Source organism: Podarcis muralis, chromosome 2 (genome assembly GCF_964188315.1).
Source record: "Podarcis muralis chromosome 2, rPodMur119.hap1.1, whole genome shotgun sequence".
Classification (NCBI taxonomy): domain Eukaryota; kingdom Metazoa; phylum Chordata; class Lepidosauria; order Squamata; family Lacertidae; genus Podarcis; species Podarcis muralis.
In genome coordinates this window covers 79,091,897-79,106,055 of record NC_135656.1, presented here as the reverse complement: position 1 = coordinate 79,106,055, position 14,159 = coordinate 79,091,897, and the positions used below count along the sequence as shown (strand labels likewise).

The 14,159-nt window shown below is 51.6% G+C and overlaps 1 protein-coding gene across 1 annotated transcript; it reads right to left on the bottom strand.

Moving 5' to 3' along the window:
• Window positions 1-1,085: 1,085 nt before the first annotated feature.
• BARX1 (BARX homeobox 1) lies at window positions 1,086-12,898 on the bottom strand. The gene is made up of 4 exons (XM_077924889.1): window positions 12,348-12,898; window positions 5,399-5,687; window positions 4,484-4,568; window positions 1,086-1,938 (listed from the first exon to the last, which is right to left on the bottom strand). Exons 1-4 carry the CDS (start codon window positions 12,553-12,555, stop codon window positions 1,774-1,776), a joined length of 747 nt encoding a protein of 248 aa, XP_077781015.1. The 5' UTR covers window positions 12,556-12,898; the 3' UTR covers window positions 1,086-1,773.
• Window positions 12,899-14,159: the final 1,261 nt, after the last annotated feature.

Here is a 14,159-nt window from a genome sequence, read left to right as displayed (position 1 = left end):
AGCGGATGGCGATATCTGTGTGCCTTAAAGGTTTGCATACTGTTGCCTCGAAGGAAAAGACCAAGAAAACGCTTCGCTTTATAAGGGATCTTGGCTCTCTATATTTAGTCAAGCTTACGCTTCGCTTGATACCACTGAAGGTCAAAAACTACGCAACGAGCCTTTCTAGCTGGGAAGCTGCGCTGACGAGGAAGGGAAAACAGGAGCAATAACTCATTCGAAGGGGGCAGCCCCATTAGTCTGTCTTGCCGCAAGAGAGTAACGAAGAACCATGTGGCACCTTAAGGACTAACGCATTTATTGCGGCGTAAGCTTTCCTGGACTCCGGTCCACTTCACCGGATGCATGAAGTGTGAGGTCCTGATCGTAAATCCTGAGATCTAAGCGAAAGGAAATGCAGAAAGCACAGAGAATGGCAATTAACGTTATTAACAATGGGAGGTTTGTATTCTCGCGAAAACTGATCTACGAACATTGTTAAGAATTTGACTGTCTTTCCTGCAGCTGATTGCCTCGAATTCGTGGCCTGAGCTTTGCTCCCAGGAAATCTGCTTTTGCACATGTCCCTGGGAGTTAGCCCCGTTGAACAGGAAGAGGATTACTCTCGGGGGAAGGTGAGTTGTCCATTGACTCTCCGGAATCCTCCTATTGGGCTAGCCCCATTGTTGCTGGAATCCAATTCCCACGCTTCTGGGGCAGCTACGAAATTTAAGTTGCGCAACATCTGGGGGGGGGGGCGGCAGGGGCATGGGTGTAGCCAAGGGGGGCAGGAGGAGCTGCCCCCAATCAATCAATTCAATTCTGAGGTTCTGCCCCCCCCAACCAAAAATTCTGGCCACGCCTATGGGCCAACTTGAATTAAATATTTGGGGGCCCAGGTAAGCCCCGCCCCGCATAATCAACCACCTTATGTGGCCACGCACACCACTTGAATTCCAATGCCCATCAACTTGCGGGAGGACCCCTCAAATATTTTATGGGGGCGAACCCCCATTGACTCCTATGGGGGGGCGGGGAGGCGCCTAGGTTTCCCATTCCTGGCCTCGACGGTTCTGAGGAAATGAACGCATGACATAGCTCAGGCCAGTCGTCCATAAAATACTTTATTGAAATAAAATCAATATCTTCATGTTAATGAAAACCGATTGTAAAAGGCGTCTGTCTGTCGAATCATTTGCGGGACCCCCAACCCCACCCCACCCCGTGTCTGAGACAGCGAAAGAAGAAAAAGAGCCCCCTTCTGCCCAAATCCTTCTCACCCAACGCCCAGCCAGCGCGAAGGCGACGTTTTCCTTACGAGTGCACAACAGGGACGGAGGCGGGGGCAGCTCAAACGCGCAGTAAATACAACGGATTCAACTGAGAATAATAGTCCACTAACCATTTTGCCACCCATCTTCTTCCACTTTGAAGCTTCTGAAAAACAAAGTCAGTCAGTAGCGCGCCCCTCGTCTGTTTTGTGCGCCTACTCCTCTTTACGCATCAGGCAATCCACGTGGTTTTTAAAGAAACCACGTACGCGCAAGCGAGCGCCTCAGCGAGGACTAGTCGATTGGCAAGGCGCACAAGCCTGCAGTTCAAGCCGTAATGGCTGGAGGTTCCAACAGGGCGCGCGCGGATGCGAGAGGGGGGGTTTCGAAGGCCTCGCGGATCCAGCCTCTTAGGCCACTCAATGGAGAAGCAAGGCGCTTCGGCCGCGGCCGCCTTTGCAGTACCGTAAGTCTCTGTGTTGCAAGGCACTCCCGCCGAGAGGCCTCAGCCTGCGGCGCGCCGTTATTCCTCTTGGCTGACTTGGCAGGGGGAGCCCAGGCTTTCCGCTTGTTTCTCTGCTTCCTTCGCTCGCTCTTGCTCGGTCAGCTGCTCGCTGGTAGGAATGGAGTTTTTCTTCGGGCGGCCTTTGGGCTTTGTGGGAGATTCGAGCCCTCCGCCTTGCAGAACCTGCAAAAAAGAAAAAAGGGGGAAATCGGGAGAAGAAAGCAAGAAGGCCCAGAGAATTTAATCAGCTGGGGGGGCGGGAATTACAGGCTTATAAGGAACCCATCCTTTTAATTTATTTTTAAAAAAGGAAATTCAAAGTAAAAAAAGCTCCCGATTTCTAAAAAGCATCGGTGCCCCAGGATTTTAACACCGACCCAGACCCTCCACCTGGCTTGCGCGATCCAGTGGGCCAACTAGGACTGTTTGGGTTTGGTTTTTTCCTGCAGAAATCCTGCGCTTTTGACAGAATCCTGGCAGGCAGAAATCCAGCGGGCGAGCCTTTCTCCAGCAAGTTGTTCTCCACGCGGAAGATAGCCTCACCTGTTCGGTTTCTACCTTGCGCAGCTGTAAAAGAAGCACCAGTCTTGTCCGAAACCGGTGGCCATCTTCAGGCAGCAAGTAAGGGTTACTCTCCTGCTGCAGGGGAGCGAGGCTAACAGAGAGGATCGCCTTGGCTGCTGGATCTGTGCACTCACTCAGAGTACCAGTTCCTAACCAGGAAAGATCCGTGCTGGTTTGTTTTATAAGAGTACTTCTGCTTACAATTGGAGCTTCTCCAGGAGTTTAGATCAGGGGTGCCTAACCTGTGGCCCTCCGCATTACATTCCTAGGTATGCCTGCTCTAAAATAAGCCCCGGGTGAACAGGCACAGGATTTCCGCCTAAAGGACGCTGCAAAAACGCCTGCCAGTTTTTGCCAGATGATGTCTGACGGATGCTGGAGGCCACGACAAGAGACCCTCACTCCGTAAAAGCCAACCGCACTGCAATCCTGTACAGGATCCACAGGATTTCTTCCCAGTAGAAATTCCGGAACAGTGGACCTGTGGCCTCCCAGAGGTCGCTGGACTACAATTCCCATCATTCCTGGCCATTGGCCATGCTGATGGGAGTTGGAGTCCTATGAGCCCTGGAAGGTGTACAAGGCTGCCGCTTTATTCTTAACTATTGCGCGCAAATGCAATTACAATGTGTTGCCAGGCTTTGTTTTCCTTCGAAGCGAGACTCATTGGAACTAACGAGAATGCCTCCTAGGAGCATAATATGACTGGATGCCGGAGGTGCAGGGACTGCACTGCCGGTACTAACTGCGTTTGCGCGTATTAGCCGTGCTACTTTGTTGCTATTTTTCCATACTATGGTTTAATTTCTGCAATGTCCGGGTGTTATGACTACTTTGGGTTCCTTTGGGAGGAAAAAGTGGGATTTATATTTAATTAATTGACTGATTCGATTTAATGGTGAGGTTTTTCTAAAACGCTGCGCATTGCCCTGCGCTCTTTCAGTAGGAAGGGCAGTATACAAACACAATTAATGATTATTATTAATAATAATCCTTTACACTTGCCTCTCCAGCTTTTCCTTTCCTCTGGGTGTCTCCCCAGGTTATCTAATGTTCCTTTGTAATGCTCCGTGCACACCGATGGAATAAGACTACAGTAATAATAAATCACCGTGAATGTGTGTCAGGCCCCACTTATTTCAATGTTGAATGTTGTCCCACATTCCTGTTGTGAGAATCGGGGTGTAAGTAAGATCGATCAACTATCTATCTGGACTTTAAAGTTGCGGTCAGGATCAGCGTAGGAGAGACTGGCTTTAAACAGCCCAGGTTCAATCTGACATCATCTCGTTCAAGTTCCACGTGAGGAACCGGACAGCCTCTCCGTCCCTTGAATATCCCAGGCAAGGTCTTGTTCTGGGATAACAGCAGGTCGAAGGCATCGGTGTGGGCATAGCTGCACCGATTACCATCCCGTTAGAACTCCACATTGAAATCCACGAGTAATCCATGGATCTATCAATCCTACAGATCACCAGTGTCAGGCTTTCTGCCAGCAATGGGAGGGGTGGCTCAGTGAGGAGGATCAGCTTTGAATCCTGAGTCCTTCTTATACATCTTGGGACCGAGGAAGAGGGGTCGACTGGCTCTTCCCTGCCAAGAGTACGTTTTGCCCGGGGAAGCCCTGAAGGTTTGAGTCGGGTTGGAGCAATGGCAAAGGTACAATCTTTGACCTTGCCACAGTCCAATGAGACTGTATACTGCAGTCCGCCATTTGTAGTTGGACTACAACTCGCATCATTCCTGACCATTAGCCATGCTGCCTCGAACTGATAGGAGTTGTGGTCTAAAACGTCTGGTGGACCGAGGTTCTCCACCCCTGGAAGGAACCCTTTCTGTCTGCAGCCTTAGGAAATCTGTGGGTTGGGGGGGGCGTATTACTTTTCCTACAGAGGAAAGGGTTGCAATTGACTAGCATTTTCTTTCCTTTACGGCTGGGGTGGATGCGTCCAGGTCACACCGGTACTTGGAGACAGGCAAGAGGAGAGAAAACAAACCTCTGCCATTATATTCCTGGCGCCTTCTTTCTCCCTTTCCTAGGAGGTCAAGAAAAGCCATTTGGCTGGAACAGTGTGTTTTTCAGCGGTTGCCTATCTAAGTACATGGGGTGAAGGGGGGGGGGGACACCGATTTAAATGGTTGAACTTCCAGAAAGCACACTTACTATTTTCTTCCATTTCATTCGCCTATTTTGGTACCAAGTTTTCACCTGTAGTTGACTCAGGCCCAGGGATTCCGCCAAATCTATCCTACAGGGAAGAGAAGAGAGGGCGCACGTGGCTCGAGATCTCTATCTCCAGATCCGCCTTCCCTTGCGCAAACTGCGCCGCTATCCACTCACCATCCCTTTCCCTCTACGCCCACCACCCACCCTCTTTAATAGGGTCAGGACCTCTAGTTCTGGGAGCGCAGCATTTTCGTATATAAAGTGAGCAAGTATGACGACCCTGAGAGGTTGGCTTGCTAAAGAAAAGAAATAAATAAGCAATTTATCAAGTCCGTCCAGGGAGCTTCATGAATGAATAGTTATGTTGTCCTTTTCGGAAAGAAAGATCATATTTACGTATCTAGTATTCCACACTGGAATGTCTGGTGGATCACCAATAAGCAAACCCAAAATGAGCCATATTTGCAAGCTGGGGGCCTCAGTATCCTCCTGCGCACACAATTAATTCTTGCAGTGATGTGGGAAACGACCCTAGGTGTTGTCCTACTGGAGAAACGGCGGCCAAAGGAAGAATGGACTCATTCCGGGTTTCGACCCCCATCCCCATTGTGGGGAAGAAGGGTTCAGCGGGGGGGTCGGAGGCTTGCCCAGGTGGGCTCGTTCGCGGAGGGCCTGCCCCATTACCTTTGCGGACTTTGAGCTCTGGTGGGGACTGGGGGAACTGATCCTGACACCTGTAAGAGTTCCCGGGCTGGCTTTCTCGACGTGCGCTCTCCCTCTCTCTTTTGGCAGGAAGGCAAGCCGATAGGATTCCCCTCACCCACCCCACAACGATCCCCACCACCGTGGGGGGGGGACTGCCTCTAACTCCCACTGTTCCCGGTTCCCCCCTCTCCCTGGGCGAGGACCCACCTGTCGGGCGTGGAGAGGTATTTCTGCTTCTCGAAGCGCTTCTCCAGGCCCATCAGCTGCAGCTCGGTGAAGACGGTGCGGCTCCGACGGCCTTTCTTGGCTTTGCCTCCCGCCTCCGGAGTCCCCGGCTCCAACTTCCCGCGGAGGTGCAGCTCGAGGGGCAGGTGCGGAGGCCCCGAGCCGCCCTGGAGCCCGGAGCCCGCCGCTAGCAGCGCAGAGCTCAGGCCGGAGCAGCCCAGAGGCGCCAGCGGGAACTTGAAAACCGCCGCCTGCTCAGCCTTCAGCACCGCTGAAAACAAAGAGAGAGAGAGATTGAGAGTCAACAGCCGGGTGGGGGCTGAGAATCCTAGCTCTAGCACCCTTCCCCGCCCCCGCCCCTTCTGAGATGGCAGCGTTTGGAAGCAGGAAAGCGTCAGGACAAAGATCCCGGGGAAGAAAGCTTGCTGTTGCGCCTGGCAGAGTCATAGGCTCGGCACTCTCCGGCCACTCTTCAGGGGATTTTTCCTTCCCCACAGACAAAAGAAGTCTTGTGGCGCTTTAAAGGGGAGCAGATGAATTATAGCTTCCCGTGGCGCGATGGCGCACAGAGGTATTGTCACAGGAAGAGCCCTGCCGGATCAGGCCCAAGCCCCAGATAGTGCAGCTAGCATCCTGTACCCAGAGTCTCCTTAACCAGCGAGCCCACGAGCAGGACGTGAGTACAGCAGCAGCACTCGCTCCGCTTGGGACGCCCAGAAACTGGTATTCGCGCATACCACTTGCATCACTATAAATCTGCTCTCCACAAAGTTCTTTACTGCAGGGATTGCGCTGGGGCAGACAGTGTCCTTCTAAGACCTCGCTAGGTTACAACTCCCATCATGTGGCTGGCAGATTATGAATAGAGTCCTAAAACAGAGGTAAGGTCTCTCCAGGCCTCTAAGGTGGTAAAGAAGCTAAGAACCCGCTGAGATCTCGAATCGCTTGATCTATATATGTATTTCCTTTATTTGCATGGCAACTTTTCTCAAGGGAGCTCTGGGTGACCTGCGTGGCAGTTAGGTCCCCCATTTCATCTTCCTACCCAGGTGAGGTAGAATATTAGAGTCACTGCCTCCAGATCCCCGAGGAAGCCTCGGGGAGGAGCGGGCCCTGTACTCAGCACCTTGAGGTCTACGGTTGCGCTCCTCCTCCTCCTGCTCTCCCTTCAACTCAATCTGGCAAGACGAAGCTGGAGGTGAAACGGGGAGTCTCTTAGCTAGGAGGTGTCCGAGTGCCAGCCAGGAGGAGGCAGTGGGTGGAAATAGGAGCAGCTGGGGTTTATAATAATGAACGTATTTACTTGGCAGTTAAGACGCATTTAACTAAACTGCATTACTTCCGAGTAAACAAGGTTGGGATTAGGCTGCAGGAGCGTCGCTCCCTGCGCGGGAAATCGTGCGGCGCGAACTTTTCCTTCGAGGCTGATTTAGGATTAAGTCTAAGCGTGTCGGATTTTGGCTTCAAGGTGAATAGGGGCAGGTTGCACCATTTCTCGCGCACTGGCTAGCGATATTCCCGCAGCCCAAATCAGCCACTCGGAGGTTTACTGGAGGGCGCTGGGAAGGAGAGCTGAGTAATGAGAGCGCCTCTTAAAGTGCGTCTAGATCCAAAGCGATTGGGTATCGAAAGTGGGGGTGGGGGGTGAGAGCGGGAGAGATCGACAGGGAAGGATTCCTATCCTGTAAGTCCCATCAGCCATCTTGCCAATTTTCCATAACTAAACTGGTTTAACTTTCGATCCTCAGCTGCTGTATTTATCCGAAAGCCATTTCCAAGGAAACTAGCGCCCTGGTGAGTTCAGTGGTGTTGCCATTTCAATCGTAAACAAATTAAATCGAAACTTCCATTGATTATGGCGAGGGTGAATTAGGCGCTTCCTGTGCTGTAAATAGACGTCGATGACGTCAGTCGAAATTAGTTAACGTCCTATTTGGTAATACTTCGATTATGGGACTTACTCGCAAGTTGCGCTTGTTTGCATGTTTTTAGGATGGCACTACCACTGTAAAGCTTTAAGACAGTGGCAAAAATTGACTTATTTGAAAATGTTGCCGTTTTATTCAGCAGCTTGTGAATCTAGCATTCTGCTCCCAGTGATCATATTTTATATTTAGTGTTCCCCGAGGAGCAGTAGAACATATTCTATCGTTTGGAAAGAAAGGAAAAATTGCTGCTGCTAAAATATTTACAGTATTTTCGAATCATATAAGCATCAGGAATAGTTTTAAAAAATAAATAAATAATAACATTGGAAGCACAATATTAGACAAAACAAGTCCCTTCGATTTTAACGAAATTTACTTTCAAGCAATGCGTCTAGCAAACGGGTGAAAACCTTTTCTTAAAAGAATTCAAGACACTACATGTAGCCTGTATATACTGTTGCTCAAAAACTATTTCCATGTTTGTGGAAATCTATTGTTAGTGAAGCAGTAACTCAATATTTCCCATAGAACAGGTAATAAATAGAGATTGATATATAGCCTACTGCTCTGATTTTGGAAAGTCTTTTGTCTAGCAGCTTATGAATGTGATTTTAAATGGAATCTAAATTTATTCCACTTTCATAGGCCGATTCTCAAGGCAATGGAAATGTAACCCGATATTTAGATTAAAGCTAGATTCTCAAAACACACTTATCTAGGAGTAAATGCTACTGAAGTCAATGGAACTTACGTCTGAGTAGACATGTGCAGGACTGAGCTGTACATAACATACACATTAATTTGCATGCAAATACATTAAAGGGCGTGTCAATCAAGCTTCTAAGACAATGCCAGCATTTTCCTCCATAATGAAAAAGTGAAAATAGAATAATGAAAAGATGTAAACAACTTTTGCTAGATTTGAGACAACCATTGTTTAAAGCAAAAATATCATAGCTTACACCCCCCCCCAAAACACACACACACACACACACACACACACACACACACACCCAAACCAGGGACAGAATCCAAACATAATTAAGCACTGAGTTGGAGAGAATTCAACATATGCTTAAATCTTCACCCATTAAAAGTAATGGCATTCAGTGTTCCACTCACCGCATCCATCTATATCTGTACAGCACCTTCCTATGCACGTTTACTCAGAAGCAGCCCCCATTGAGTTCAATGAAACTACCTTCCCTATCAAGCATGCGGAGGAGACCTGCCGCCTTCAATGATTTCCTCGCAAAACAGTGGAGGAATTTTCATTCGCTCCATCCAGGCAGGAGGTCATTTTTGGGGTACTTTTTCATCTTGCTGAGCAAACTCTAAAGGCGGCGGTACATTTGCATCCGCTTGAGAGTTACAAATTCATCCGCACTCCGCATACCTTGGGGCGGGGAGGGGAAAGGTGCTGGCAGCGCTGGAGAGCCAATGCATACCAGCTACGGGGGGCGGGGGGGAGAGAGGGAATCAGTTAAAAATAGACTAAGACGCCAATCGCTTATAATTTCAGATTTCTTTCCCTGGCAGAGTAGAAAGAGGCTCCCCAATGAGTGCCATGTGAGCAGCTCTCCTGGACCCACCGGCCACTCTCCACGCTCCTATTTTCTTCAGCCTGCGATCCTGAAAGGTGTCAAGAGTGTGGCGCTTCACTCTAAAGGGCAAATCCGCAGCGCTCGCGCGCTCCGAGTCCTGGCGCGGAAGCGAGAGAATCCTCGCGTCTCTCTTTTGGAACATCCACGACGTTAATCTCCAAAAGGGACCCTCGGACCCACCCTAGTTCGGCTTAAATCGAGGCGCAGCGGCTTCCTGCTTCCTCCGCCTTTGTTGGTAGTTCAGGAGGTCGAAGAAGGGCTTTGAAGGCAATCGGGTCACCCCGCAGGGAGGACGAGCAGATCGAAACGCGCCGGCTGCCGCCACTGGCTTGTTAGGCGTTTACAAGGATCTAGTCTCCGCGGAAGAAGCCCCAAAATAAACAGCCGACGCGGGCTCAAATGCGCACCGTTTACCGGGCCAGCATGTCCGACAGGGAGGGGTCTTTTGGTTTTGTTTTAGAAAGCCCATCCTGGGCTGCTTTCTCTAACGGTGGGGCAACTTGCTCCTACAGAGTCGCAGAAAGCGCTACGCCTAGGCAAAAAAAACCCCAACCCAAACGCAGATGACCCTCTGATGGCCGGGGGAGCTGTATCGGAACCGAATTCCACTCCTGACATAAAATGAGACCTAAATGATGATTTCTGAGGCTGTTAATCTTCAAATAGAAAAGGGGAGGGCGTGTGAATTCAGCGCGCAGGACACTTATGTAAACTTTTCTTTTTGGCAATTCCCTTGCTATCTCCTGACTCTGTTTTGATCGTGTTATGCTTGTCTTAATCGTAGGCCTCGTGCGAACCACTACCCGGCTAAGAGAAAATAGCTGGATTTATAAGGCAATGATCCTTTGCATGTAAGCCCCGCTGGGCTGATGTACTCGGTAAATGTGCAGAGGGTTGCGCTGTTAATCAGCTTTTTGTGCGCCCTCGGATCCTCGTCAACATTTTGTGGCCTATCCCTTCCCCTTCCCTGAAGTCATGGGAGATACAGATAAGATATATTATACATTTTCCCACCGATCTGCTATTCCATGTCAATTCAGGATTTTTTTTAAAAAGCAAAAGAAGAAGAAGAAGAAGAGCTTGGATTTGATATCCCGCTTTGTCACTGCCCAAAGGAGTCTCAAAGAGGCTCGGCCAAACGCAGTCCCATGAAAGGCCTTTGAAATCGATGGGCTTGGTCCCGCGTCAGCTCAGCGCTCGGGGAAGGATGCAAATTTGTTCAGCGCTGGAGTCCGAAAAGGGAATCATTTTGCACTGAAGAGGGAAGGGAAAGCCTCTCTCGGAATCCTTCCGGCTTGAGAGCCTGGTCTGTGCAGGCCTCAGAGACCCACAACCCCGCCGCTCCTTCGCGCGCGCTCTCTCCCTCTCTCTCACACACAGAGCCCCGCCAATAAACTGTAAGGTTTACGCGTCTTGCCCCACCTGGTTTCCAAGCAGATTGCAAAAGGAGAGCAAGTTTGGTTCTAGGAGGCCCGGGTGGAGAACCAGGGGCAAGAAAACCCGTCCTCGGATGAAAAGGGATCTTCTCCTACAGAGAAATATCACACACACGTTTGTCATGGAGGCGCCATTTCATGTTTGGGGGCACAGCAAAGAGATACCGGAAGGCGAGAGCAAGACTGCAAGGTCCAAAGGCCCGCTCTGCAAGACGGAATGGCACGGAAAGGATACATTTTACGCATTTGGATACGGTTACTTTAAAAACAAAACAAAGCAAAGCAGTACCACTCGTAGAAACATGGGCGGTTGATCTAATGCTGCTGAGGAGAGCGGGGGGTGGGGTGGGCCTGAAACGGCTCTCCCTCGCAAGAAGGTCCGTTTCATTCTCCACTTGCTTTGTGAATCAGGGTCTCAGGGTCACTCTCTTAGGGAGCAGTGTGCTGCCACTCGAGGACTCCATTTTTGGAGGAATCCTTCCCAGTCTTTGGTGCTCTGGAGTTTGACGACTGAGCCGTCCTTCCTCGAAAGCGTGGGGTTGGTCCGATCGGGCGTGAAGCGGAGCGGAGCACCCACCCCGCGCCCAAACTGGCTCCCTCCGCCGGTTACCCGGGAGGAAGAGGTCCTAGACCACTAGGGAGTTAGTTCGGAGCAGCCAGAGGCCAATGCCTTTCCCCTTCGCCCCTCGCGTCCAGGCCGCGGCTCTCGCGGTGCAAGCCTCGACTCTTTCCCTCCATGCCATTCCACAGGATCTTGGGGTCTTTTTATTGCAAGACCCAGCCATAACGCCGGCTCTGCTATCTCCGCCAGCGGTAGATTCATCTGGACACAAGGGTGGGGGGCGGGGGTGTCAATGAGGCCCGATTCCGTCCCAGTTTACTCAGAAGTAAGTGTCACCGAACTCAACGGGCCTTCATAAAGCAAAACGCGTGTCCTCCCCCCTGCACCCCACAGCCCCAAAAGCTCAGGGAACACAAGACTGCAGCCTTAAATCCATTCCCTTTCCTTTGATGCCATGCCAGTGGAAACAACTGCTTACCTAAAGGCATCGAATTAAATGGGTTGTGGATCGGGTTGTTTCCTTTCGCCTTGCTTGGACCCAGCACACACGCGCACGCCAAAACTCAAAACTTACTTATTCAAACCGATCTACATGGCTCGGAATAGGAATCCTCCGAATTGTGTTATTTACGGGTATGGGTGGTGGGACACGCTGACCCTCTCAAAGACAACAAACTTGCCTTTCCGTTTCTGGGGAAAAGTTATTTAAGTAAAACGAATTAGCACTACGAAGCTTACGGGAGATTACTCCCTAGTTAGTGTATCTAGGACGGCAGCCGTTATGTCTCTCTGCAGTCTTACTCGGGAGAAATCCTCACTAATGTAAGACTTTGCTGTGCCACAGGCCTGCTACAGCTCTGGCGTGCCAGCCCTTTGGGGAGCGGGTCCCCTAGATTTTCACGGAACGAAAGGCGCGCGTGTCTTTGGGGATCGCAGCCGAAGATTTACCCGAGGCCCTGATCCATGAAGCCTTAGCCATGTTCGGCGGAGATCTGCCCCCTTTGAAAGAGGTGGGACTTGCCTCGACTTCTCCATACTGGGGGGGGGGGGGGGTCTGAGTGCTGAAACTCCCTCGAGAGCAGAGTTTCACTGTCCCTCGCGCGCCACCTCTCAAGGCACCCGCCGCCCCCTCGGCCAAAGATGGAAGGAGAAGCAGATCGGTGGAGCTTCCAGGCGGGGAGAGTTGACCTTGAGCAGGGAAAGGGGAAAAGCAGCGTCCAAGCAGCTCTTTGCGCGCGGACAAAAGAAGGTCCACGTCTATTTATTTCCGTTTCAGTCCCCACCTTCCCTCTCCAGGGGGCAGCCGAACTCTCCCGCTCCCCCCCCCCCACCCGACGCCCCACAAACAGCTCGATCCGGGGAGCGTCGGGATTCGGTTCACCCACCTGCCCACAGACCTACCTAGGGGGCTGTGGTAGGGCCGCGCCGAGAGCAGCGCTTTCACGCCGAACTTGAGTAGCTCTCCTGCCGGGGCAGTGCCCTTGGCGTCCGGGTGGTCCGTCAGGATCTCCTCGATCATAAAACTCCGGTAGCGGTGCGATCGGTGGTCGACGAAGGGGTCGGCGGGGAAATAGTGCGCGGCGGCGCCCAGCTCCAGCGGGTGCTGCATCGCTCTGCGCGGCCCCCGGGAGCCTGGTCCCTCCTCGGCCCGGCTCCGCGGCGCAACCCTCAGCGCGACCTCTCCCCGGACGCCTCTCCTTCCCGGACGCGCGCAGGCCTGGCGGAGGCAGAGACCATCCTGGCGGCCTCGGGGCGCCAAGCCCCTTCTTCGAATCCCCCTCGGAAGGAAGCAAGGCGGGGCGCGGCCGGTCTCCCCCGAGGGCCGCCCGCGCGTCTGCCGGCAGTCGCCGCCGAGGACCTCCCTGCGGAGTGAGGCCAGGCAGCCGAGCGCGCCGCGTCCGCTTGCTCGAAGGCGCGGCCTCCTCCGAGGAGCCCCTTCTCCTTTCTCCGCCCCAGCGCCGTTGCAGACAACAGCCTATTATAGGGCTGACGCGGGCTGGAGCGCGGAGGGGAGGGGAGAGAGAGATGCCCGAGATGAGGAGGGGCGGGTACCTGGGAAGGAGCGCTGGATCCTGCGCCAATGCAAGCAAATTAGTCTCCACGCTAGACGGCTGGAGAAATCCAAGCCGTACTCCCGCCCCCTCCCTGTGCAGCCACGAAAAAAGGTGCATCTGCCCTACTTTGGGGGCCAACTCCGCCCGAAGTGGAAACGATTCTCTCTCTTTCTCTCTCTCTCTCTCTCTCTCTCTCTCTCTCTGTGTGTGTGTGTGTGTGTGTGTGACAAACACACCCCTATTCTGGGAGCACGCTGGACCCAAGGCTGCCTCGCAGTGGTATCTTCACAGTGGCCGGGAGCATGGTTACTCGCAGGCATTTGATCCAGGACCGCAGCAAAGCCGGACAAGGCGGCGACGGTCCCTGTCCAACGCTCTCGCCTAAGGCATCGGTGCTCAAAGGGTGTGGCAGGAGGGGCTGGCAAATGTGGAGGGAAGATTAAAAAAAAAAAGAAAACTGCAGAATATGGATAGAGAGACGTGTATTTTCAAAATCAAGCACTGCTAGAAGGTGTTTATCCCCCCCCCAAGGTATTTTTTCCTCAATTAAAAATTAGGTGTGGCGCCAGCAAATTTTTATTCTGAAAGTGTGGCCCAGAGAGAAAAGTTTGAGAACCACTAAACTAAAGCGTTTTCCAGGTTCCCACCTGAGGTCCAAAGGGTATAGGAATAAAGGAAATAAAGCATCTACAGTAACCCTGAAGCCAGTAAGCAGCCCTTCCTCAGTCCCACTCATTATCAGACACAGCAAAAGGCGTTTGCTTTTGGCTCTTGTTGCAATGGTTCCGTATCTGGGACGATATTTGTAGGCTGCTGCCGTCCTTATACCGCATTTACCTGGGCGTAAACGTCATTCAGCTTGGCGGGATTTGCTCTTCTGAAGACACCTGGCTAGGATTACACTGCAGGAGAATTGTCATCCCAATAAAGGAGATTTTAACAACAGCTTCAATCACAATAGCAACCAGAGCCCTTTGCTGAGTCTCAGATTCTGAAAGAAACACAATGCAAGGCTCTCGAAAATACTGGGCTCACACATAATGATTTAGGCCTTTATTCTTTCTGTAAATATGAATTATAGGACCTCAATACGTGCTGCTGGAAGAGTGATCAACTTAATACAGATCTCATGTACCGAATGTATTAAAGTTCACTTGCA